This window comes from Apostichopus japonicus, chromosome 4, assembly GCF_037975245.1.
Source record: "Apostichopus japonicus isolate 1M-3 chromosome 4, ASM3797524v1, whole genome shotgun sequence".
In the NCBI taxonomy this organism is placed as follows: Eukaryota; Metazoa; Echinodermata; class Holothuroidea; order Aspidochirotida; family Stichopodidae; genus Apostichopus; species Apostichopus japonicus.
The window spans coordinates 23,145,721-23,172,019 of NC_092564.1; the positions used below are offsets into that span (position 1 = coordinate 23,145,721).

At 37.1% G+C, this 26,299-nt stretch overlaps 2 protein-coding genes across 6 annotated transcripts in view; one reads left to right on the top strand and one right to left on the bottom strand.

Moving 5' to 3' along the window:
* Positions 1 to 8,192, bottom strand: part of LOC139966839 (heat shock cognate 71 kDa protein-like) — a 62,438-nt gene extending 54,246 nt beyond the window's left edge. The window contains exons 1-4 of the mRNA XM_071970241.1: positions 8,099 to 8,192; positions 3,646 to 3,869; positions 3,224 to 3,429; positions 2,406 to 2,558 (exon numbers count right to left, since the gene is read on the bottom strand). Coding sequence (XP_071826342.1) covers positions 2,406 to 2,558; positions 3,224 to 3,429; positions 3,646 to 3,853 — 567 coding nt within the window. The 5' untranslated portion in view covers positions 3,854 to 3,869; positions 8,099 to 8,192. The remainder of the gene's footprint in view (positions 1 to 2,405; positions 2,559 to 3,223; positions 3,430 to 3,645; positions 3,870 to 8,098) is intronic.
* Positions 8,193 to 19,246: 11,054 nt separating this feature from the next.
* The window catches only part of LOC139966840 (V-type proton ATPase 116 kDa subunit a 1-like), a 29,548-nt gene continuing 22,495 nt past the window's right edge, over positions 19,247 to 26,299 (top strand). For 4 of the 5 annotated variants that reach the window (XM_071970242.1, XM_071970246.1, XM_071970248.1 and 1 more), the window contains exons 1-5: positions 19,247 to 19,526; positions 21,540 to 21,690; positions 23,285 to 23,363; positions 23,883 to 23,980; positions 25,678 to 25,806. In XM_071970242.1, the coding sequence (XP_071826343.1) occupies positions 21,574 to 21,690; positions 23,285 to 23,363; positions 23,883 to 23,980; positions 25,678 to 25,806 (423 nt within the window). In that variant the 5' untranslated portion in view covers positions 19,247 to 19,526; positions 21,540 to 21,573. The remainder of the gene's footprint in view (positions 19,527 to 21,539; positions 21,691 to 23,284; positions 23,364 to 23,882; positions 23,981 to 25,677; positions 25,807 to 26,299) is intronic. The other variant, XM_071970245.1, reaches the window with a different exon arrangement.

Genomic DNA, 26,299 nt, shown 5'->3' on the forward strand with positions numbered 1-26,299 from the left:
GCTAATTAACGCTCTTGGCAGGGTTAAACTTGGATGGTATCTTAGTTTGCTGTTTTATGATTGATACATCTAAAAAAATCGATGCACATGTTAAAAAGGTGGAAAAAAGCGACCCAACGCAAAATGCTGCTTTAAGCAAATTAGGGTTCTGTGATTCACAATATATCAATTAGATTTGTTACTCTCGATCAAGTTCAGAGTCATGGTTGGCCCTATTTGTACAGTTAACACTATTACAATGGAAGGCTACAGTCTGAGTAGTATAGCCTAGGCTTAACTTTTCAGCATACTGTAAAATGCTGAGATAAGATTTCGTAAATAATAGTTCAAGTGCTCTTCCAGAACCTTTAATCAACTCTTATCATAATATTTATACCTCCATACTTAATGATCTAAGTGGTTCCTAAGACCGTAATTTATGTATGCACATGAACAAACAGGGGACCTTACGTCATAGTAAACTTATATTTCTGCATGGGGCCCTCTTTTAGTGAAGTACTTGTATTTAATATGGCCGCGCCCATGAGTTGTTAGATGTTATAGTCTTAACTCATGTTCGTAATGTCAATGTGAACTTGAGGCCGAGCTGCTTTTATTGACATGTTATTAATGTGTACTGAGAGGTTGTTTCGACTAAATGTTGGATACTTCTCTTAGGTTTCAAAAGAGATTAATTTCTTTTACTGGGAAATATGTACACCTTTTTAATTATAACTTTTAAAGTTAGCTAATATGCAACCATTGTTATAGAGCCATTTTGATAGGTTACAAGTTGAGGATAAATGGTTATAAGGTGAATAACCGACAACAAATCGTTATTAGGTGAATTACAGGCATTTGTATTTGCTTTGCCATAAATTCAGTTTCCAGTTAATTCCTAATCGGAATTGTGAACTTAGGTAATGTTCACTCTTTGCATGGTCACATGACCACACGTAGTTAAAGGAGCCGTCCCTGTTTTTAATTATTAAAGGAGTACTTAAGATACCTAATTAACTTTTAAAGGCGCATTCTTACTTCAGTGTAACCGTCCCTTAGTTTTACTTTCATTCATTTAAGTGTCTTACATTATTGTTAACCATGCTGCTCCTTATTCTTGTAATGTTAAGGTTTTCACTTTTATCTTATTTGTAAATGGCTTTTACTTATGAGACATTGTTTTCCTTTTTTCACGTAGAGCTCGCTAGGCGGTGTCAGAGAACACGCTAGTAGAGATAATACATGGACTGATACAAAAATCATCGTGTCTATTCCATTCTTGTAGTCATGCATCGGCAGAGACCCGGAGCTCCCATATCACCCCACCCCAAGGAATGTCACGGCCGAACATCCTTTCCCCCGGCTTTACATCAACACAACAGTTCTTGCCATGGTTTTTACCAACGGCACATTGGTTCCTTAGTGGAATATGAAAGTGTTTTTTTTATGGCATCACCCAAATCATACTTTTTATGCCCACATGTACCAGCTATTAACCAACAGCTATATTCCATCTTTGTTTACAATCTGATTTAAGGTTGTGGTGTCAGAGAACACGCTAGTAGAGATAATACATGGACTGATACAAAAATCATTGTGTCTATTCCATTCTTGTAGTCACCAGCAGAGACCCGGAGCTCCCATCACCCCCCCCCCCCCCCAACAGGAATGTCAACGCCGAACATCCTTTCCCCAGCTATATTCCATCTTTGTTTACAATCTGATTTAAGGTTGTGGAGTTATTTCAAATTTAAAAAATTGTTCCTCCCCACAAATTTGTGCCTACATGGTTCCAAACATATTTTCCCCAACAAATGGCTAAGAAAGTATATTTCCCCCCACCCCCCAAACAAAATGTTAACACAAAAATGTGGGCCCAAATGATCCCAAAAATATTGGGCCCCACAAATTTTGGGCGCAAAGAATGTGTCCCACAATGCATCTGAGGTGGAAATGAAATTTCGGCCCACCTGGTGAAATCTTTAATGCTAATTAACATATCACGTCCACTGGGACTGGTCTAAGAAACTCATTGATTACCATATCACGTCCACTGGGGACTGGTCTAAGAAACTCATTACTGTAGAAAGATCACGCATGTATTACTAAGGTTGGTAATTGTTTGTCAAGTTGTTTGTGTGCATATCATAAAGTCACTTCTCCGTTGGACGATCTTGAAGGGTCATTCGAAAAAGAAGGAAACACAAAAATTGTCTCGAAAGATCTAAAATTTACCTCAATTGTTCAACAGATACCGCTAGTCTGTTTATCTGGTATCTCCTTTATATGTGGTCCTGTGGTTAAACGGCTGTTTCAGTAATGAGTAATGCAACGTTGTCCGATATCGAACAAAATCTCACTGATAAGAATACAACAGCTTCAGGGGCTTCAGGTTCATCTAGACCAACAACAAAAAACCTGCTTACCTTTTTGTCTAGACCATACGCAACTGCTGCAGCTGTGGGTTCATTGATAATTCGAAGCACTTGAAGCCCAGCAATGACGCCAGCATCTTTGGTTGCACGTCTCTGTAAATCATTAAAGTATGCTGGTACTGTAACCACTGCCTTTGAAACTTCCTGTGAAAGAGGGAAATTGACAAGCTCAAACCTCTCATCCAAGCAAAGGCCACATTGTGTAGACAGTCCGTATGTTAACATCATTCCACACCATCCTTTTCAGTTTCCTGGATAAGAATTAGCTCTTACTACATTTACAGTTTGAAGTGAGCACAAGGTTGCCAAGCTACACATTTTCACCAACTGGAAAACGTTTACCGGCTCTGTGGCCACTAATCATATGGCTACCCATCTAAACTTGTTCTCCTTTCAGAGAAATTGGGCCCCTTTTTCTTTTGTGCACCATGGTCTGACTAAACCTGCAGATCATTTGCACCCTGCCAAAATCATATTGCCAAAGTTGCAGTTTAAACATTGATGAATTGGTGTCTGGTATACCGCTATCATAAGTAGAACTTCTTAGATGAAAAGCTGTTATATAACTAACAGTAATGTATGTTACACAAGGAATATGCAGTGTTACAATTTTTGAACGCTCTGAATTTTATTTCTTATAAAATAGTATGGTTCCTGTGTACTAAATCTTTGGACTTTTATAGTAATTTGTAAAGTTTGTATAGCATTTTGCAATGCGGTGCTGGATAAAGTATTCCATGTTATACACTAAACCTACTAGACAGGTGCAGGTTTGTTGATTCATATTACAACTAAAACATGGTGAAAACCTTTCCCAGGTAGGCTTCTGCTGTTTCCTTCATCTTGGTGAGGACCATTGAACTGATCTCTTCTGCAAAGAATTTCTTGGTCTCTCCTTTATATTCCACCTGGATTTTAGGCTTCTTCCCATCCTTGATAACAGTAAATGGCCAAAGCCTCATGTCTGATTGAACATCTCGATCGTCAAAGTTTCTTCCAATCAACCGCTTTGCATCTACACAAACAGATTAAAAGCAGATAACATGAGAGGAAATTGACCTGCCAATAGTCTACTAACAATGTACAGGTAGGCTTACGCTAAATATTAATATAAATTAGAAAAAAACTTATATAATATACACGTTGTGAACAAATCTGACATTTCACTTAACAGAACAGTTTTGAAAGGCATGTAAGGGGTCTTCTGTACACTGCCATCACTGATACTTACCAAACACAGTGTTGGTTGGGTTCATGGCAACTTGGTTTTTGGCAGCATCACCGATCAACCTCTCTGTGTCTGTAAAGGCAACAAAGCTAGGTGTAGTCCTGTTGCCCTGGTCATTAGCAATGATTTCAACCTTCCCATGTTGAAATACACCGACACAAGAATATGTAGTCCCTAAATCAATACCAACTGCTGGACCTGGTGCTGCCATGTTTGATTGCTTCGATCTAAATTTAATTAGAGAAAATTGGTATTTAATTACTCACAAATTAAGCCTTGAACAAATACTGGGCCATAAACCCGATCTATCTAACCATTCATCCATCCATCTGGCTCTCATCATAGGCTGAAAGGCTGTTGCTCGCAGGCCAGTGACTTGGTCCTTATTAAATTTATCCAAGTTGTTGCCTATGTTAAGGCTTCATGAAAGTTTACATGTAAGGAGTTCAAAGGTCATTTGGGGTCAAGGCAGGTCCATAAATGATATCCTGTTTAGTGCTTCTCATCATAGGGTTTTAACCTGGATGAAACTTTGTTGCAGTGGTTGATAGGTGAATTGGCACAAAAGGTTCACAAGTATAAGATGTCAAAGATTATGTCAGGAAGTAACTAGCTGAAAGCAAAATATGTTCAAACGACCAAACTTAGTAACAATAAGCAGGTGCTAGTGAGGTATAGAAAGAGCGCATTAATCTAAGGTCAAGGGTCATGTGAAACTATTAGCAGCCCAATTAAAAAATGATTCAAAGCTGTGTCACTACTCGAGGCTTGTCCAAATTTCCACATTTCAGTCTTTGAAGTGATACAATATACAATACAGGGACGTAGCAAGGGGGGAACAGTGGGAGAATCTGCCCCCCCCTCTTCAGTGTCGAAAAATATGTTACATACTGTTGTTTTTTATTTGGCATGGTATTTTGTCAGTGCTCTTTTGATCTGAATAATCGTCAGCTCCATAACTCGGTTATATTCGTAGTAACATTCAGGCCTACTGATTCAGCTACTTAGTTAGGCAGTTGCAATTAGCTAAATTTAGCCTATAGCCTATTACAAGCCTACAGTTGGCCACTCTGTACTTAAATACATATAGCCTAGTAAGCCTACCTAACCGTAAACGATGGAGTGTCACGTATGCAAAGCGACGACGACAGCGTGCATTCTCATACTTTCTATGATTTGTCATAAGTTGTTGCACGAACACCATGTCAATTTATGAAGCTAAGCTACAGTAGCATTCGTACCTGATACGCACTTCCTATAAATAATTATGACACTGCTAAATATGAAAGTTTATATTGTCCATCAGTTAAGTTCATCAAACGTATTAAAGTCCGGACATTGGATGCATGTGTCTGCTACATCGACAATTTTGTGTCACAATCTCTACACCTTAAGGATTTGCATATTTACTCCGATCTTAGCAGCAAAGTGTTTCATGATGGGCACTTGTGTCTTGCAGACCCTCAGAATCAAAGGTCAAAGCTCAGAGGTCAAATTAAGTAAACAATGATTTACCGCTGTAACTCTTAGGGGTAATATGGAATTGATATTAAACCTACAAAGGTGTTAAGGAAATGTCAAGGTTTATCAAAATACGTGCTTAACATGGTCACTGAGGTCAAATATCACAAAGTCAAATGTGTATTATTGGTGCATATATGGCTGGACCGACTTTCTTCTTACTTTGTAAGAAGTAGTGCCTTGATGGGGACTTGTGTCGTGCCGACCCTCAAAATGAAAGGTCTGAGGTAATATTAAGTAAAAAGTGAATTGTGTTATAACTCCAAGAGAAACAATTGACATTGGAATCTTCATAGGTATAATAGAAATGTCAAGATCTGTCCATAAATGTGGCAACCATAATAAAAAAATGTCAAAAGTCAACTTTAGAGTTCAGAATTCAACAATTTAGAGTGCCCTGGGGGATAGATGAATGAATCAGATTGAGCTTTATGATGGTATAGTGCTATACAGGGCAGAACAATGGAACATATTCGGAGCCTGTAGCGCTATAGCATATACTGACTTACTCACTTTGTGACATTACTTATGAAGCAAGTGAACACATAAGCCTAGTCTAGTCAGTCAACCTATAGTTCTCTACATTATGCTATATGTACTTGCAGACCAGATATAGGGCACAAAGTCTACTTTGGTTAGTCACGCATATTCATGGCACAAGTGGTTTGGGGATAGTGTTAGCCTGCATAACTAGTCTACCAATTATCATTGCACATCTGTCTTTGAACAAAGGTCACAACTTAATGTACCAAGATAGGCATGAAACATACACACTTAAGGTATTTAACTGTGGTGAATTTGTTGCCTCAAACTATGTAATTAACTTCTTCGAATGTTTAAGATCTGTCATATTTCACGTGAATTTACGATGTTCTACAGACACCTTTTCTGAATTCTCATCTGAAGCATTTTCAGTAGCTTTTAGTAGCTTTGATACTGTGATAGGGACTTGTTTATTGAACAATGTTCACCACTTGAACTTATCAAACCATGCCTTGATTTAATTTGAGTGCCTGGTTGGCATCGTTTTAGATAATGAAGGATTTTTTTATCATTAAAACATATTGTTCTCTAGAGGGACACGTTACCCTGTCATGGGAATATCACCTTGTAATTGTTGCAGAAGTATAAAGTATACAAATATGAACAATTGATTACCAGAATATTATAGAACAAAAATATCTGAAACTAATTAATTGTATGTAAATTAGTATGTCAGAGAACTAGTAACTGAATGATGAACAATATCAGCTACCAATGAATAGAATAGCTTTGCTAAATATTTTACTAATATCTGCGCTAAATCGAGTGAAATGAAAGGGGTGCTCTAAATTCTGATGAGCAAATTCATATTTCCCCAATAGATGAGGAAAATGTTCCCCTATAGCTTAGGAAAAGCACATGCTAGAAACCTTTTAGCAAAATGTGCTAAAACACTTTTTCATGTGCTATGTTTACCCTTCAAGTAGCACTAATACTCTCTGAGCAATATGGCGCAATTTCTACTCATCTGTTCTGAGTCGGTGTACATGTGAGCGTGTTTGATGCGTTAGCTTATAAACATGTCATAGAAATAACATGCATGAAGGTTCAACATACTTTGTATTTGGCTCCACGTTTAGTGAGTAAAAGAACAGGTTTGGTTTTTATGGAAGTCAAAGGTCACTACAGTTTTGAAAAGGTCAAAATCTTAATCCTTATAACCATTACAACGCCAAAGTACAACTCTGAGGAATTCATACTTTATATATGGCACAGGTTTGCTCATAGGTGGCCTCTTATCTGGTAAAAAGGGTTAGGGTAATTTAATTTTTAAGGTTATTTTGCTCTTCCCAACCTCTTTTCACTGCATTTGCTAGTATGATAGCCACTGTATGATAGTCAATTGTACACTTCTTCCTGTTGCATGAATGCAGCTAAGAAATGCAGAAACACTTAAACATCTAGAATTATTGTAGCCCATATATCCATGATTGGGTACGACTAAATAAAGGCATAACAGTTTCTTGCACTCTCACTGAACACAGTTGTCATATGTACAAGAAATTGACATCTGATGACTTCCCTAGTATTAATGACAATTTCTTGTGTTCTCATTGGCTACTGATTGGAAGAAATCAGAATATATTGAATTAAATTTTAATCTGTAAGTTTTCTCTCCCTCTGTATTGGAGTACACTGTAACATGTCAACACATAATGTAAGTTATTGTACGTAGCTGCCATATGTGAAAGAAATGGACATGTTGAATCATATCCTCTATCAAAATACAAGAAACTGGCAGTTGCTCATATAATTCTTATAGATGTTCATTTTTTCATTGCAATAATTACTGATACTTTAGACAGTGAAGACCAAGAAAGACACATTAAGTAGCCTACTGTGCAACATGAGTGACTGTAAATTTGATTTTCTCCATAATAATAACAGGTGTGGAACCAGGGGTAGGGTGGATGTACGCTCGCCCCCCCCCAACCCCTTGCAACCCACACAAAAAATAAAAGCCTTAAGAGTATACCTAATTACCATTATGGATCTAAGTTGTACCCTATATATGCTACAGAATACACCAATTCAAAGTCAAATCTTTATTAAATTTATGCAATCATTGATCCTAATAATTGGGTAAATTGGTTACACTGTCCTTGTAAATTATTGACAAACATCGCACCTTTGGTCTTTTCTCTATAAACTGAATACAACATTCTTTTGTTGACTTTTGTTGCGAAAATGTAAAGTGACTCCTAGGTTTCCCATGAAACAAAAAAAGCTATCATTAAAAGGGTGACAGTCGCCTGATTGTCTTGCTACACAACAAACTACTCTGACATGTTCTGTACAAAGAAATGCATGCTTTACATACTAAACGGAATATATTTTGAATGAAACTATTCACCATATCTAAAATTATAGAAATTAGAAGCCAAAAGCCTACCTCGCTTTTATGTTATAGTTATAACTGCTCGATTTCTCGCCGATGGGTATACAGATAATATCAGCAGATGCACTATGGTACACGTTGGATGACAGCGTTTCAATATGTGTTCAAAGTACAATATGTGCAAACAAACGTAAGGTATGGTGATGTCGTATATCTTCGTGTGTGTGTAGTGTATGTTTGTGTTCGTTTGTTTTTACCCATATTGTAAACATGATATCTCAATTAAGAAGGGAAGCGTATAATAACCTCATATTTGTTATGTAGGGTGGACCACATTTAAAAGTACAAGCAACATGCCAGTTTTAACTGTACATAAGCTTGCACGGTTTCGTGAAAACTTACAACCGGTTTTTCTCTAGCAAAAAACCGAATCTGGCTCAAAAACCGGTTTTTTTTCCACCTCCCGAATTGCATTGAAAACATCCAAATCTCGATCGCTAAGATGCATATTTTTGAAGCTTTACCAACAGCGAGTTCAAGTCTGTTCGTTAGCAGTAAATTGTTTGAAAATAAGAAGAATAAATTCAAGAAATGTTACTGCCTTCATGACTCTCATTTTATAACCCACGTTAACTAAACTGAAGTAAATATGTCGAAAAGAAATGTGTTGGTGAAGTTTTTTCTTAAAGTTTTAACATCACGTACACCTATCGTTTGTCTTGTGTTAACTGTACTTCACGAAGTTCAAATTCGTGTAAAATATCACGGTCATGTTATATTATATTATATGTTATATTTTCGGAGATGAGGGCCGAGCGTAAACCCCATTATGACCAATTGGAGATCGTAAAAAAAAATGCTTTACAATATGATTGGTCCAATATATTCAGTAGTGGCTGACAAAGTGTTCGAATGTACCAAATTGCACGAGGCTCTAGCCATGTTCGCGGGTGGTATCTTGGCGGTAAAAAAAATTCTCTTCAAGGAGTGAAGAGAATTTACAGTCTACACTTTCAAGTACAAGATGAAAAACATCGCTGGCAAAAGCGGGGATTAGGTTGGCAAAGAATATAAATTGTTAACGTTTAAGTTGAAAACATGTGTTCATCAACGTAAACGAAAAACAAACTGAGAGACGCCTTGTCTGATAACTGATAAGAAGAAATGTTGAAAGGAAACTCACAAAGAAAATACAATCTATTAGCGTACAAAGGAGAATTGTCCCAACAGCAACATCTGTAATTTCCAGCCATGTATGCAACATTTTTACTCCTTTAATATTCCTTGGCTCAAGCCTGACGCCAGGTGTCTCTTGTGAATGATGGACTGTGATTGTTCTCATGTTACTTGTTGCATCTTAGTTGTTAAACTCAGAGCCCCCCCCCCCCGTGATTGTTACTTGTTGCATCTTAGTTGTTAAACACAGAGCCCCCCCCCCCCCGTGATTGGTAATGTTACTTGTTGCATCTTAGTTGTTAAACTCACAGAGCCCCCCCCCCCGCGACTGTACATGTCGTATGGTATTGTGGATTGCGCAATGTACCTTTGAGGTTTTAACGTTTATTTTTTGAACACGAGCTGTGATCAATGTGTTTGAAAAGATTTTCTCCATATACTCTACCAATAAATTGAAGTTAAATAATAAGAACAACACAAGGAGGACAAACACGTTTGATATAACAATTTACTTTGAACTGCATCTCGTCATTTGAGTGTGTACTTCTCACAACTACTAACGTTGGCCACCAAGGTCAGTTCAATACTACAAGGTCACCTAACTGATGCACGCATATAAGGGCTGCATAGTCTAATGTTAGGCATAGCTATCCACCCTCAAGCACTGGTTATGGCGTGTGCCGATCGTAGCTGACAATGTCGTCTATCAGAAAAGCTTTCTCTTGTTGCAATTTACTTTCATATTGCAAAAAAAACGGTAAATAGGAGAAACCAAAGTCAACAAACTCTGTTTTTTCCAGTTTTTGCAATTCAAATTTCGGTTTTTACCGGTTTTTTCGGTTTTTCGGTTTTCTTAAAATTAAAAATAGTACCGAAATTCGGTCGGAAAAAACCGGTTTCGGTACTAAAACCGGTTTACCGTGCAAGCCTAACTGTACAGAAGTTATCTGAATTGAGCCTTCCGTGAAGAGTAATATGTAAAGCTGGTGCTACCTGACTCCAGGCTGTGTGGTATATTGTGCAACGTGACTCACTAAGGATGTCCTTGGGCTGACTGAGTCGTTGTTGTTGCTTTTGACCTTGGCATGTACAAAGATCTAGGAACTAAGGAAGATTACCTGACCAAGAGATTGTCGTCAATGTCACCATTTGTTTGGTGTGGCCTGCTGCCTTATCCCCGTCCCTCCTTTCCATTTCATAGTCATACATTTATACATCCATACACGCACACATACATATACACACATACATACATAGATGCATATACATACATATACATATATAAATACATACACATACATACAGTTCCACCTCTTTATGAATTAGCCCATTTGCACATTAAACACATCTCACATACTCAAAACAATCAACACTTTAGCACTGAAAAATCTGGCATTCAGGAAGTTGAAATAACATTTGTACCTTGTATACTCAGCAACTTTTTCGAATTAAACTTCGATGAGTTGTCTTCTGGATCTTTTCATTCAGGAACTGTCCTTCTTCTAAAGACCTTCGCAGAGCAGCAGACATATTTTCCACTGGTATTCGAAACTTAAAAGAGGCCATGGTTTTAAGGAACAATGTCCATACTAAAGGGTAAGTATAAGATATAAAATACTCATAGCTGTTCCTAGATTGTGTCACAGAGTGTCTTAACTTTTTAGAATAATCTATTCTTTGTTACCATTTCGCAAATGCATTGTCTGCAAAGAACTGTTGGCAATCCAAACCAATAAGAGGCCTTAAAAGTTCACTTTCCATCATAACACTACAACACTAGTTGGCCAAACAAACAAAATTACAAATATACTACAAGGTTACATGATCAAGGGAAGTTTGTCCTGAATGAAGCATCAAACTCGTTGCTGTTGAAACCCTGTTAACCTCTTTAGATTCTAAGTTCTAAGCCTACTTCCAATGTGTATTTTACACTCTGATAAAAAAGATAATGCTCAACACACGACCACCAGATGATGTGACATCATCTGCTTCAAGAAAAGTAGAAGCCTTGTTGTACCAACTTTGTAAGAACAGATGCCTTTGTGCCAATGTTAGGGCAAGATTCTTTCTGTTTTTAGTCTTCCTAGCCAAACTTTTAAGGTAACTGTGCTTTTTTTAAAAACGCATTGTTAACAATATACCAATGGTTGGAAGTTTAAAATCTCTTCTCCATAGTGGGTTAAAAGTGCATCTTTGGTGTAATTCCAGATATACAGAGATATCTACATAAAATTCCCAAAAAAGTCTCTAATGAGGCCATGAAGAAAAGACATTGATTATCTATTGTGAGCTGGCTCAAAATCAAGTTCGCAAATTGCAGTGAAATAGAGCAACAAGTGCCAGTGGCCGTCATGTTTTGGAATAATGTCACCTAACAAATAAAAAACCTGCATATCCTATTTGTGGCAAACGACTCAGGAAACCCACCGATAGAATGACTTGCCAGATGGTCTGCCACTATCATAAAAACACTCCCTTTGAAAAGGTACTGAGAATCGTTTTTGAATATGCGTACACCAAATTCTTCCGAGAAATGAATATCTTCTATTATCTTTTCACTTATCTTTGCAAATCCATGTTTACTTACATGAGTATTTTTGCAAAGCAGACTAATTGGATAACATGTAGCTTACTGCGATATTTTGGTTCAATATTTCCCCAAAGCAAGTACATGCCATTTAACTTTGCCTCTTCCTAAATGTACCTATAATTTTGCAAACTTCAAAGTCATCATTGTATAATGTTAAGTACAAAATTGTTTCCCCTTCATCATAATTAAATAACTTGTTTGTCTGACAATGTTCTCTATCACAGTAGTCATCTAGTACCCCTGAATGCCATATTTCATGTGCGTTCACAACTTGAGTGAAAACATTGTGTTGTAGGAGGGACTTAATTGTCTCTAGTATTGGTACATACTGGAATGTTTCATGCTTTCTATTTTCTTTCTCTCCAATTACTAGCTCTACAGGCCCTACTAGGTTAAAGTTGCTTCTGAAGTATATGAAGTCTGTCTTGCTAGTGTGATCATTGAATCAAACACTGATTTAGTAGTGTCTACATTCTTATTCAGGCCATTCATCAACATGAACACCTGTTAATTCTATGTAGTGCCTTATTTGTTGAAGTTGCTGGGTTTGATTACTTGAAACAAATGCCCCAATATCTGTTATTATTTTAACAAGTTGGAGGGAGTTGATATTTTTCTTGCTACTTTAGAATCATCAAAGCCAGGTTGTGTTGGTTTCTAGAATTTAGGGAATGTACTACAGACAGATCTTCACTGATCTCGGGAGTACATTAAGTTTCATCCTTTGTGCCACTACATGAATCTTCCTCAAGACTTTTTTATGTGTTCTTCGAATGTGACTAAGAAGGGTTTTGAATTTCAAAAATTTAACAATTCCACACCTGACAGTGAAACCTGGCTCAGACGAATGAACTTGCTCCATATGCTTTAACATTGTTGGAGAACCCACTTAGCTCCTCATCAAATGTGGATGTATCTTGAATGTGGCCGGTTAATCACTGAGATGCCATCAGTATTACTGCACTGAAAATATAGATAGTCACTCTGTCACTGTGAAAATGAAAAATATGATAAATCTATCTCATGAAGAATATTGACAAAATTGTACAAGCATTACGGTTAGCTTTAATTTCATCAGTTTGTTTACTTGCCTAGTTTCAACATATTTATGGCCAGAAGGGGAATTATTTTAACCCCATGCAGGGAAACTTTTCAGAGTTGTCCACTCATCTCTGAAAACCAAACTTTGTGACAGGATAACCAAACATAATCAGGATAGTTTTTCCCAATACCCCCACTCCAATGCCTCCCAACCAACATTTAATGATCATAATAGTATACTGAATATTAATTCCTTTTGGACCAGCAAGTTTTCCTTCAGACAACCAAGAACAACGAATGAGTTGTCTTTAAATCAAGGTCTACCATGTCAAACCTTTGCAGACCAAGGGAAAATTCAGTACAATATGAGCGCTAAAACATACCACAACTTAAGTTATCAAATTCAAACCATGGATCCTCTATGCTATTTCAAATGCAGTAAGCATAAGACCCAGTATATTCCTCCTGCCACAAATATGTACAAAATAGCTTAACCATATGACTAAAGAAATGAGTGAAATCAATTACAAACATAAAGGACTTCTCATTTTGTGCCTTGCAATTTGGGTTTCTCCATAAAAACATAATATGCCTATACAGGTATACAGGCGCGTAGCCAAGGGGGGGGGCGAAGGGGGCAGCCGCCCCCCCCCCCCCTTGAGCCTATTTTAAAATAAAAAAGTTTTTTATGATATCGCTAGTATTTTCAAAAGAGAAAATGCTAAGATGCAACTTGCAAGGCTTGGGAAGTGCCATTTCCAGCGATCTGGGAGGCATAGCACAGCCAAAATTTTCTTGTACGCTTCGCGCCAACCATGGTGGCGCTACGCTTTGATAGTTTGCAATGCCGAATCTACAGTTTCGCCCCTCCCTTGGCAAATTCCTGGCAACGCGCGTGTGACTATATTTGTATTGAACTTTTAACAATCCTTTCCAATGTTGCAGACAACAAGCTGCACATTGCAGATGGGATGTCAGTCTATGGATTTACTCCCCATCATGCATGATCCGTCATTAATGCACATTGTTACAGCACAAGTACGTGTATAGATGCGACAAGCATGTTCTAACCTTTATGCCATACTTTGTTTTGTACTGGGGAGCAGGCAGTCGTAATAAGTTTCGTGACTATAATACGAGAGTCAGAAAATCCTTGACTTCCTATGGCTCTCCCTGACATCAGAAAAAAGCTTAGCGTAGGCCTATTTAGCCTAGATGCTGAGATGCCAGGACGGGCAACAAGAATGGATCACTTTGGAGATTGTCTTAGCACATTTGCATCGGGAGTAGTCACTTTGAATGTAATCAATGCAGATTAATGTGGTTATAGAATGGTATAATAATTGTAGCTAGAGTTCAACAGTACACCTTGAATGGATTCTACCCAAGTGAATTATATTCATTATTTGATGGAAATGAACGACAAGCTGTGTCTTTTAAAATTGTACTTTGAATTAAACTTATCATGTTGGACTTTGCAGTTCCGTGATCGCAGCGAGAAACGGCCCTTATTGCTCAGGCTGCTGGGACAAACAGTTCCATTGGACTGCTGGCCTACTTCACAAATTTTCAGTGGAATAACAGCTATTCAGTGGCCATGACACGAAAATTTCAACTTCCTGTCTTTTTGGGATCCATCTAAGCATGCTCTCAAGAACATATATGGTTGTCTGCCAGTTAAAAATTTGATTTTTCCTTTCGAAAATTGAGATTTAATTTACCCTCTTCGGGCTTGAAAACTTCTTTCGGTTGAAAATTTTCCTTATCTCATGACGTCATGTGACGTCATGTTATGAACACGATTCGGATCTCGCTGATTCCTCTGAACACATATCATACTTACAGTACGAAGTGTACATAAATGCACAAAACAATCAATAACAAGTCAACGCGAAATCAGATCGAAATTTCCCGTGGAATGTCAGATTTAGAACCAAATGCGGTAACCGAAGTTCAAAGTGATAGTGCATGGTTCTTCACCAGGCAGAGAAATTGGGCTATAATTAAAGTGCCCTTTCTCATATTCGAAGCAGAGAGTGAAGGCGATGATCATGCAAATATTGAACCGAACGTTGAGGGTGGACCTGAGGTGTTAAAGCCGAATCAGTTCGAGTCTGTTAAACGAGCCGAAATTGAAGCTCCACAACATATCGAAGAACAAACCCTTTCGGAACTATTGCAAGGAACATACAACGTGGTAAGAATTTATTAACGAAGCATTTAAAGGATTGGTTCAGGTGTCTGACATGTCTATCTTGTATGAAAGAGCTTAAAAAGACAAACAGAATAGTGAAGAAACTACCATGATAGAATGCTCTGTTAAGGAGATATCACACTATGAAGATTTCACAATTTCTTTGCAAATGACTGGTGTAGAAAGACTAACTGTGAGGGTGTGATGTCACATCCTTACTTCCTTAACATGTGTCAATATATTTCATTAAAAAATAATTTCTTTTTTTCACAAATCTAAAAAAATATAATCAAACATTCTTCAGATGTTAAATCTCAAATACTTCCCTTGACACATATGAGATCTCCTGACGTATCCTTTGGTTGTAGGTCATAAAATCTTACAAGATATTTTAATAAAATAACAAAGACTTTTCAGGAATGTGAGGATATGACGTCACAGCTAGTCTGGTTTCAGCAGTTTCTACACAATCAGATAAAACTTTAAACTTGAATATCTCCTAAACGGAAAAAGATATTTGAATAATATTTTCACTGTTGGGTTTCTTTTATTGTCCTCTTTCATATAAGATAAACATTTGTGACACCTGAACTATTCCTTAAAAAACAAAATCTAGTCCATTTTGTGCATGTGTTGTTGGAATTCACGGAACTCCCTAAACCGTATTGAGCGTTGTGTTACGGTGACTTACAACCCATATGTACAGTGTGTTAGCTATGTATTCATATACAAGTACAAGGATCGCCACTTGCCCCATTGGAGGTTTCCTGTTCTCCAATCTGGTCTTCGGAGTTTTTAATGTGGAATACATGACAGAAGAACGACTTGTTTATGTCGACCCGTTAAAGCCCATTTGTTTTATATCATAATATCGTAGTATGCTTCCGTGAAGTGTTCGCTACATACAGAGCTAGGCCCAGTGAATCAGCGCTGGTGTTGTGCACTAACTTGGTCATAATCGCCGTGTTTTTTCGCCCTTCGGCCTTCGATGAAGGCTAATTGGATGGGGTATGACATTTGTGCAGCCCCCAACAACACAACGGACCGGCATTTCTCTTGGATATTTTACAACATGTTGTAAAACAATTAAACAAACTTGAAATTTTTAGCGATATAGAGTAATACAGTGGTTGTACTCTCAGTGTAAATGTGCGTGTATGTGTGACGGTAAGATCGTCGCGCATCCGGTACATGCCTGGGCTTGGCACTTGTGTTCCTAACATGACGTCATCATTGTCTTGCTTGAAATCGCATTTTCAGATATCTATTTCAAAGTGGCTATTCTTACGACTATTCGTAAGAATAATTTCCGATTACGCATGCGCAGTTGCTATATTTATGACAGGAGTACTATTTTTTACGACCAGGAGTAACAATAATTTCCGGTTAGGGTTAGTGTTAGGGTTAGGATTGGGGTTTAGGGTTAAAGTTAAAGTTAGGGTTACCCCTTCTACATGCACAGTTGCTTTTTTTTTACTTTACTGCGCTTGAATTCGCCTTTGTCGTAAGAATAGTTTATAAATTGTTACGACTAGTCGTAAGAATAGCCACGGCCTATCTATTTTCTGATGCGAATATTAAAACGTTAATTTCTAATTAGTCCTTGAGGTTTTCAAGGTGATGAGGATTGTTTTGTACATAGATTTTCTCATAGATATAGAGGAAGTTACTCTTGATTAGTTGGATTTTTCGTGTCATGGCCTCTTTAACGACGGATCCTGCATGATGGGGAGTAATTCCATAGACTGACGTCCCATCTGCTTTTCCCTATATCTAGAAACGCCTTTGAATGGCTCTCATCCGCTCACGTTATTGAAACCAGTTAACCGAAAATTGTACACCTGCTGTATGGGCCAAAATTTTGGGAAATTTACTTACTTGCTTTGGGATCACATCACAGTTAATCTATGTTTTTAAATTGTATCTATTAATCTGTAAATATTACAGAAAATCATCACAACCGTCTAATTTCACAAGCGAATAGATGTAGCTTGAGGGTCAGAAAGCATGTTTTAGGGAATGGCAACTGCTATTTCCGAGCCCTCGGTGATCAGCTAATCAGAATTGGAGTATAGCTTTTTTGGCCTGCGGCACTTAGGAAAATAATTCAGTGTAGTGTATATACTAACACTAGGGTAAGCCTAATAGAACAGGATAAACATCAGCTTTGGTGAACACTCTAATTTATACATTTGCTTCATATGTAATGCAACTATTTATTTTTATTTAAATCATTGTTTGTATGTATATAGACCTCTACCATACTTATTAGTCTATAAATGACAGCAATGGGATCTAGTAATGTTCTACTTGACCGCAACTTGAAATACATTTAAAGGTCATATAACAGCTTTTTGGCTTAAGGTTTTATCACAGAAGTGTATGAGCGGAAGCAAGTTGTATTCTGCACCATTCAAACATTTTAAAGCAGATGCATCTCAATTACGCACGTTTCAAAAATCCTAGTAAAACACTGGTTACGATAGATTACGATATTACGAATATTTTATTTCCTTACGGTCTATTTATCACCTCATTTATGTTTGATTTGCAACACTGATAATGGCTATTTACCAGTTGTAAAAGCTGGCGCCTAACTTTTTGGATGTAGGCTTAGGCCTATATATAGGCCTATATATAGGACTACTTACGATGTCGTGGCTAGCCTGTATTAGGTTTCCTCTTTTAATTGAATGGTACCTTTCTTTGGTCTTACCGATGTAGCGTGCGAAATTACATATTTCTTTCCATTGCAATGAATAAACAGGTGTTTTCAAACGTTTAATCTGTGGAATTGTGTCAAAAAGTGGACGGTACGAGGTAACGTTTTGTGTAATGAACACATGTTGATATGGGCGGTCGCAGTGATTTTACGGTAAATCCTTCGCGCCATAAGGGCAACAGAAAATAAATTTCTTTCTTTCAATTGCGAGTGTTTTCACTTACACCCACCTGATCAGAGTGCATTGAGAATAAGAAACATTGAATCTGCTTAGGAAGTTTGTTTTCCGAAATTCATCAGCAAATTGAGACTTAAAGTCGGATTGTAACCAAACATATGGTATACAGTTGTTGGTTTATAACTGGTACATGTAGACCTAAATTTCTTGGGACCGTCTAGGCCCCAAACAATTCTAAGCCCATTTTTGGGCTGGGTAGTCCCAAATTTTATTTCCACCGCAAATGCATTGTGGGGCACATTCTTTGGGCCCATATTTGTGTGGTCTAATATTTTTGGGATCATTTGGGCCCAAATTTGTGGGGGTTAATTTTTTTCGGGGGGGGGCAAACATATAAATGAGCCACTTTGTCTGGGCAAAATGTTTTTGGGACCATTTATGCGCTAAAATTTATCAGGCCCAATTTCTTTGGAAGGGACCAAAATGATAAAATTGCAATAACTCCACAACCTTAAATCAGATTATATCCAAAACTTGGAATACAGTTCTTGGTTAAGTAGCTGGTACATGTGGGCATTTATATAATGACATTGAGTGATGACATACAACACATACTCCACATATTTTACTTTATACACATTCCACTAAGCATGGAACCATAGTGCCCGTAGGTCTCGTGTTACCAATCTTCTTTTGACAATATTTGAAGTATAGCTGAACATGTAGGTATTACATTACAGAAGTTGAATTACGAATTTATTTGCCAATGGGTAAGAAAATGGGTCACAGCCCATGTTCATGTAGGTTTGTTGGCCTATATAGTGATTAGCCATGTTCCTTATATTTACGTACTGTGCTTTACATATATACAATTGATAGACATTGCAGTTGCAAATTGCAACGGCACAGCAGCCTGTTTGAGTGGAAGTTTTAATCTATATAAACTTGACAAAAACAGCTAAAATTGCAGCTAAAATTCGTATTTTGTAGAACTTTCATGAAATATTCCAGCAATGATATAAACAGCAAAGTTAATTGCAGGCCCGAATATAGGGTGATGTTCACTTGCTATAATTATTGCAACGTTAGTAGAATGGTAATGCACATATCATCGCGAAATACGGTATCTTATCTACCGAAGTATCCCGTGATCCTACCATTCTTGGCGGTCTATTTGTGTTTTGCTATAACGGAAAACTTTCCACTAATCAGAATGGCAGACTACAGTGGCTGCGCACTACCATGAGCAACGCCCCCTGAAGTCACCTGACTGTCAAAACATAACAAGCGCCACCTTTCGCAGCCTAGTACCGACAAGTACGATAAACGTGAATGGTGTTGCAGCCAGCGACAAAGGCACGAAGGAACTGTGAACTCACCTCATTGATAGGGAAACAGCCTTGAACTCATATAAAACCGATAAATCTGCACATTCTTCCAAAATCTGCATATGCTTATTTACTGGCGGTAAGTGAAACTATTTATGACAACCCTGTCGAAAAGTTGATCGTTGCGAAGCAGGCCCTACTACAGTACTACTAAGTACTTGGCCAACGTAGCCTAACTAAAGCTAGGCCTATGGTACGTATTAGTACAATTACTGTTTGTTAATGGTAACCTCACTATCCTAACTAGTAAGGGGATAGTAAAACTAATTTAGCTTAGGTTCCTCATGAAGCCTCCGTTACATATTTTGATCAAGGATGATCAATGATGGATAAAACTGGAAAGGGGGAGAAAAAAGTTGCATAGTTTATTAGTTGTAACTTGTATGTGAATGTTGATACAAAACTAGGCCTAGCCACATTTGGAGGTGGAGGAAGGCAGTAGGCCTAAGATTTAACTTCGTCCTGAATTTGGCAACCCCCCAGGATAAGCTTTGTTGACATTCAATTAATGTAGGCTACGTTGTGTATATCTTTCACAAAATTGGGAGATTTACAATTTTCCATAGCCTATCCCAAATATCGTAACAAAAGCAAGAAAGGCCAATAGGCTTGCAATATAAAAATTAACATACTGGGGTTTTGCACATGTCCCTCAAAACTAAGTAGATTTTCTCTATGTTCCTACCACAAGTTAAAAAAAAACCATACACAGGGCCCATTTGTGACTGAATTTAGAAGCAAATATGAGTTGGGAGATAAGCACATATAAACCTGGAGATATGTCGTAGCATCCGCTGAACTCCTGTTAAAAATTTGAGAGTTGGCAGGTCTATACTGTATGTAAATAATGTAAATAGTATAAAAGTTAGTGGACAGATAACACCTCAAACAGAGTTGCACTTTCAATCAGAAAATTAAATCAGAAATTTCACAACCTTATAAATTTCTAAAGCTACGATCACCGGCAAGAGAGGGAATCTAAGTATAACTTTTGAACGAGTTTTGTTACAACTAAACATTGAAGGGCTTTGTAATGATGCAAATAGTTGTGGGTTCCGTTCTGAAATACCAGTGATTAGGCATGTGTGTTGCTGCTATTTATACAAGTGTGCCATTATCAGGGAGTTAGGGATAAAGATGGTAATAGCTCTAGCGTAATTCCTAGCCTAATATGGCCTACAGGTCTACAGTTGCATCTCTTTAAAGCAGCATTTTGCGTTGGGTCGCTTTTTTCCACCTTTTTAACATGTGCATCGATTTTTTTAGATGTATCAATCATAAAACAGCAAACTAAGATACCATCCAAGTTTCACCCTGCCAAGAGCGTTAATTAGCGAGTAATTAACGATTTATGTCGATAACGAGTAAAAGTGTCCTCGACAGAGTTTTCATATCTCCAAATCCACTAGTTTGAATTCCACCAATCAGTGAATAGTATGTTTATTCATGAGTATTTTGCGTTTGGTCGCCGTTTTCTACTTTTTTGACATGTCCATCGAGTTTTTTACATACATCAAATCACAAAACAGCAAATTAAGATATTAGCCAAGTTTTTCCCTGCCAAAAACGTTAATTGGCGAGTATTTCACATACAAAATTAATCGCATTCAGTTCCCAAACCCACAAGTTTGAATTCAACCAATCATAGATGCAGGTTTAGTTATGAGCCGTTGCTAAAAATAGATTCAAGACTTTGCGTTTGTATACAAACAGGGAGTTGTTATGCAACTCCCTGGTACAACTGCCATATAGACTGTACACAAATCTAGCGTGTTGTTATATTACGTATCTGCCAATGACGTTTGTAGGGTTTAAATATTCATATTATGGGCGAGTTTATTGGGTTCCCAATGGAAAATATCTTGGAGAACAACAAAGTTGAAAGTTGCAATTTTTTCGACTTTTATGCCACCATTTGAAGTAAAATATAAATAGATAAGCTAGTTATGTATGTCGCTATGGCATAGTGGAGTCAGTGAGGTTGAGAAAAATCATAGAAAAGGACGCAAAATGCTGCTTTAAGAGTTGAAGTTAAGCAGCATCTTTGTATATAGGCTTTGGTCTTACTGACTTTGGTAGAATGTTTATAGCCTTTGCAACATGGATTCCAGGCCTAACAGATCATTGTATAATTTGTCATGACCTGACTATTTTCATCAAGTTTGTTTCTTTCTTGTCATGTCTTCATCTTTTCTGATACAAACAGATTCATGATCAGTTGAGCGTGTTCATCAACTACAATGGGTTCCTTATTTCAAAGTGAGAGGATGTGCCAAGCTCAACTGTTTCTTCAGTCTGAGGCTGCCTACAACTGTTTGGCAGAACTTGGTGAACTTGGCATGGTGCAGTTTCGAGATGTAAGTTTGTAATTATTTCATATGCCAAATAACTCAGCTCAAAATATACAACTGAATAGAATATTTCCTGCATTTCATATTTTATTTTACTATGTTAAAGACCATTGAAACGAGCACTGTCAAAGCTGGTTACAATGCAACATCAGTTAGTTCAGCGAAGTTAATCAGTTATATATCAGTTTAAGTTAAATGTTCAGGATAGCTTGTAAGGTGCTTGGTTTTGTCATTTACCAATGATGCATGCTAGTTTTAACATTGCATTTGTAATAATTACAATGCTGCTGAGTACTAAACATTGCTTGTTTTACCACCTTGTAATATTTGTCAGTATTCTTCTACTGTGATGGTATCGTTATGTAACATACGCTATGCTTTGCCAATTTAAGGCTTGTAAACTTTAAGTACAATACTGAAGAAAGGGCAGGCTCTGTGATTGTGAATATGAAAGTTGATATATGTTTTAAGATATGAAATGATTTAGAGGCATAGCATGTGGGGTTGGATTGGGGTTGTGTGGGGTCTCCAAATCCTGCCATACTGTGATCCCTTCTCTTGAGTGTGATGTTCTAACCTACCATTAAGGGTGGGACTGTTTACAAGTTCATAGCTAAAGCAGGTACAGTAGTACTCTAAATAGCAGCAGCAGCAGCTGAGAAGCAGCATAATCTGCAATATTAACATTTAAGTAAATTCAAATTGCCAATAAACTCTGAAGAAGATCCTGCTAGGATCGAAACGTCAGGCTAAGTGACTTTTACACATTCCCTTACACAGGCTCTTTAGTGGATAAGCAGTTTGCTAATGTACAGTTTTATGTTATTTTGATCAGTAAATTTGGAGAGAAAGAACTATAAACATAATGATGGGCAAACAGCCTGTGTAGCGAAATATAAATAAGTTGGAGGGTCGGACAGTTTGCTCCCAGCAGGGTCTCCTTCAGAAATGAAAATAAACTATAGTCTACATAGTACTGAAGTAAATCATATGACTGAATCTACATCCTGGTTATGTAATGTTCTCCATCTGTGCATGCTGTCCTGGTTTATTTACTAGAACAATAATCACTGTCACTCTAGAGGCAGGTTCACTATGCCATGTAGATCAGTTTATGAGGAACAATGAAGCCACTTTTACCTTACACTGTATTTTAATTTGTACTTAAAGCTTGTGATTCAAATGTATTCTGGATTGAAGTATAAATACAGTAATATAAATGCATGACAATTTCAGAGCAGAATCTCAGACATGTGATATAGTTCCTGGTTGCCAATGCAGCACTGTGAATGTACTTTTACAAGTTAGTTTATATATACCAACTTGAAATATCTAGGAAAATACTTTAGCAGAAGCATAATTTGGGGGGGGGGGGGTGGGGACTCATGAAAAGTAATCAAATACAGAAAGCAAAGTGCGTTTGACAACCAGCTGGAGTAGGACCAACTATAAAAACATTTTCTACAGAAGGTTCAGTTTCATTTTCAAATTTAAAGAGCAGGTAGTTCTGTTATTTCCCAAATTATTTGATCGGGATATTGTTTTCACATTTCTTTTTTAATTGCACGATTGCATTGAAAATGTTCCTTTGTCCCCTCAGCTCAACGAAAATATCAGTGCTTTTCAAAGGAAGTATGTGAACGATGTTCGGAAATGTGACGAAATGGAGAGGAAACTTCGTAAGTTGCAAATATTTTGTTTCTTTCTATTTAATTTGGTTGTTATGAATTATTTTTCATGCTTTTGCAGTACTACATGATCCTTCTCATATATTACTACTTTATTTTGATATGTATGACTATCCTTCCTGTAAGTAAACTTTGCATTTCATGAAAGTAACCCACCAGTTGTGAGAAGAATGATTGCATACCATTGGTAAAGAACACTACACAAGCTAGATGGGACTAGCTTCTGCCTGGGATGTGAAGTGGCATTTATTAATTTAATGTGACCTGCAATAAGTATAATATACAGTGTTAATGGTTTGATCAATCTTTTTGAGTTTAATGTTATCTTACATACAGGCTATAGGTTACCTAGAGAAATTATTTAACATTTAAGAATTAGTATGAATGTTTCTTTGTCTTTTTGAGTTGATATGTAAGGTTACCTTTATCTGATTTGTTATCTAGAGAAATTTTAACATTTCATTTACAATATGAATGTTGAATGGATATTTTGCGTGGTTCTTCTGTCAGGTTATGTAGAGAAAGAAGTGAAAGCTGCTGAGATAACCATCACAGAGGGCCAAGGCTACATCCCTTCACCCCTGCCAAGAGAACTAATCGATTTAGAGGTAAGATATTTATTAGCACTGTAGATTGGGCATTGTCCCATTGTGTCCCATCGTCCCTCCCTAATTGGCTCTCTTGACTCCGACTTTGGGTATGTTTATGGCTATATGTACAATGTAATTATATAAGACTTCATTTACCAGCAATTCCCTGACTAAACATAGACAACTTTTCCAAGAAAAAAAAAGTTTATTCTATTATTCAAACAAACTTATTTTGCCCCGTAGGACCTCTCGCGAGGTCGACCAGGGATTAAACTCCTTTTGGCTTGATTTTCCCATAATGGCAGGAGACAGGTGTAGGAGTCACATTGTTCAAAGGACAGGTGTCCGGCATTACATGTAAGATGTAAATGTAACAGAGACAATGTTGATGTCTTCTTTGTACGTTACATATCTTCCATGTTACAGTTAAAAAGAGGTAACTGATTTTCCTAGGATTTCAAAAGACCAACAACCATCAAAACCCACTTTGTTGTGTGCAATGCATGTAAGAGCAACACAGGGTCAAAGACATTAAGCGGATACATGTCCGTCTGTCCAAGTAGGCTGAATTATAGACTACGGATTATTGAGATATCGGAAATAATTCAGTGATTTATCATCTATTAGTTCTATGCAATAATTAATTTGCAGAACAGAGCATGCATATTGTGCCTAGCACTGCATTTGCATTCTTTTAGTGCTTTGCATGGGCGATTTAATGGCTTCACCTTTCATTCACAGAGGGAAAGTATTGAATTGGGAAACCCAGTTAAGTTTAGATTTGGAAAGTCCAGATTATTGCTTAATTAATGAGAGAGAAAGCAAAAGTTAGAAGCTTATGCAGAGAGATTAAGTTTTCAGGAATAATATAGTCAAGTGGTAGACCATGGCTTCCTCTTCGCTGAGTTGAACTGGAATGGCTTTTTTCAGGGTCATATAAAGATATTACATGGGAAATAGGAATGATTTACAGGTACATAACTTACAGAATAACCATGTAATAAGGTGTATTTATAACTGTTCTATATACTGTAGATGAGAAATAGTATGTAAGGATTCAAAATTAACTGAAGTATTTCTGGTTTAACTGTTATTTCTAAAGTTTTTCTGCTTTTCAGCTGTTATTCCTAAAGTATTTCTGCTCTAGCTGTTATTCCTAAAGTATTTCTGGTTTAACTGTTATTTCCTAAAGTATTTCTGGTCTAGCTGTTATTCCCAAAGTATTTCTGGTTTAACTGTTTTTCCTAAAGTATTTCTGGTTTAACTGTATACCTAAAGTATTTCTGATCCAGCTGTTATTTCATATTTCCCTTCTTTTCCACTGGATATAAAATTAGCTAACTGCTATATATGTATCGCTACATATATAGGCCCTGATTATTGAAGGCACTATAATGAAGTATCATTTATCCATTGGTTAGTGTCATTGCAAAAATAACAAAATTAACACACACAAAAAAGGTACACCTTCCTTTCCACTCTGATAAAACCAGGGAATAATTCTTTTTGTCTCAGATATCAAGATGATTGGTCAATATTGCCTACAAAATCCAAAGACGTGTAGTAGCTACGAAGCCTTCCAAGATGCAACCCAAAATGTGATCACGCAATTATTGCCTGCAGTGCATGCATTAATGAGTTCAATTGAAATTATAATTTAGGGCATTATCTTTCTCCACGAAACTTTTCACAATTTTCTTATTTCTCTTTTACAGGCAACATTTGAAAAAATTGAGTCTGAACTCAGGGAGGTGAACCAAAACAGAGAAGTTCTCCAGAGGAACTACTTGGAGCTGACGGAACACAACCATGTGCTCTGTAACACGGACGGATTCTTTGTGGAGGTGAGCTGGACAGAACGATATATATAGTAAAAACATAGGAAAGAAATCAAATCAACATGAATAGATAGCAGGCTCCTCTCTGTGGATATGAGTTTTGATTATTCAGAATACATGAGCATAAAAACAGGTTGGTTCTGTTTATATTGTTATGTCTCCTGCAAAGTTACTATGAGAGGTTTAAATTTACTGCAAACTTTAAGTGTGCAAAAATGTAGACATAACTGCATGGAACCTTGAAAACGTCTCTAACGGTTCATGAAGGATATTAAAACTTTACTTAAACCAATAAGACTTTCATAGAAGGTGAATATCGTCCATCTTATTTACATGTGAAATTCTTTACCAGAGTTGTTGTTGTTGTCACTGAGCCGGTAATTGGTAATTGGCAGCAGAATAAATACTTCCTTAACATGTAACCACAGAACATTGTACTAGTTTACTTGTGTGGTGAGGTTGAGAATCTGTTGTAAAGTAGTATGCCACATAAGGTCAA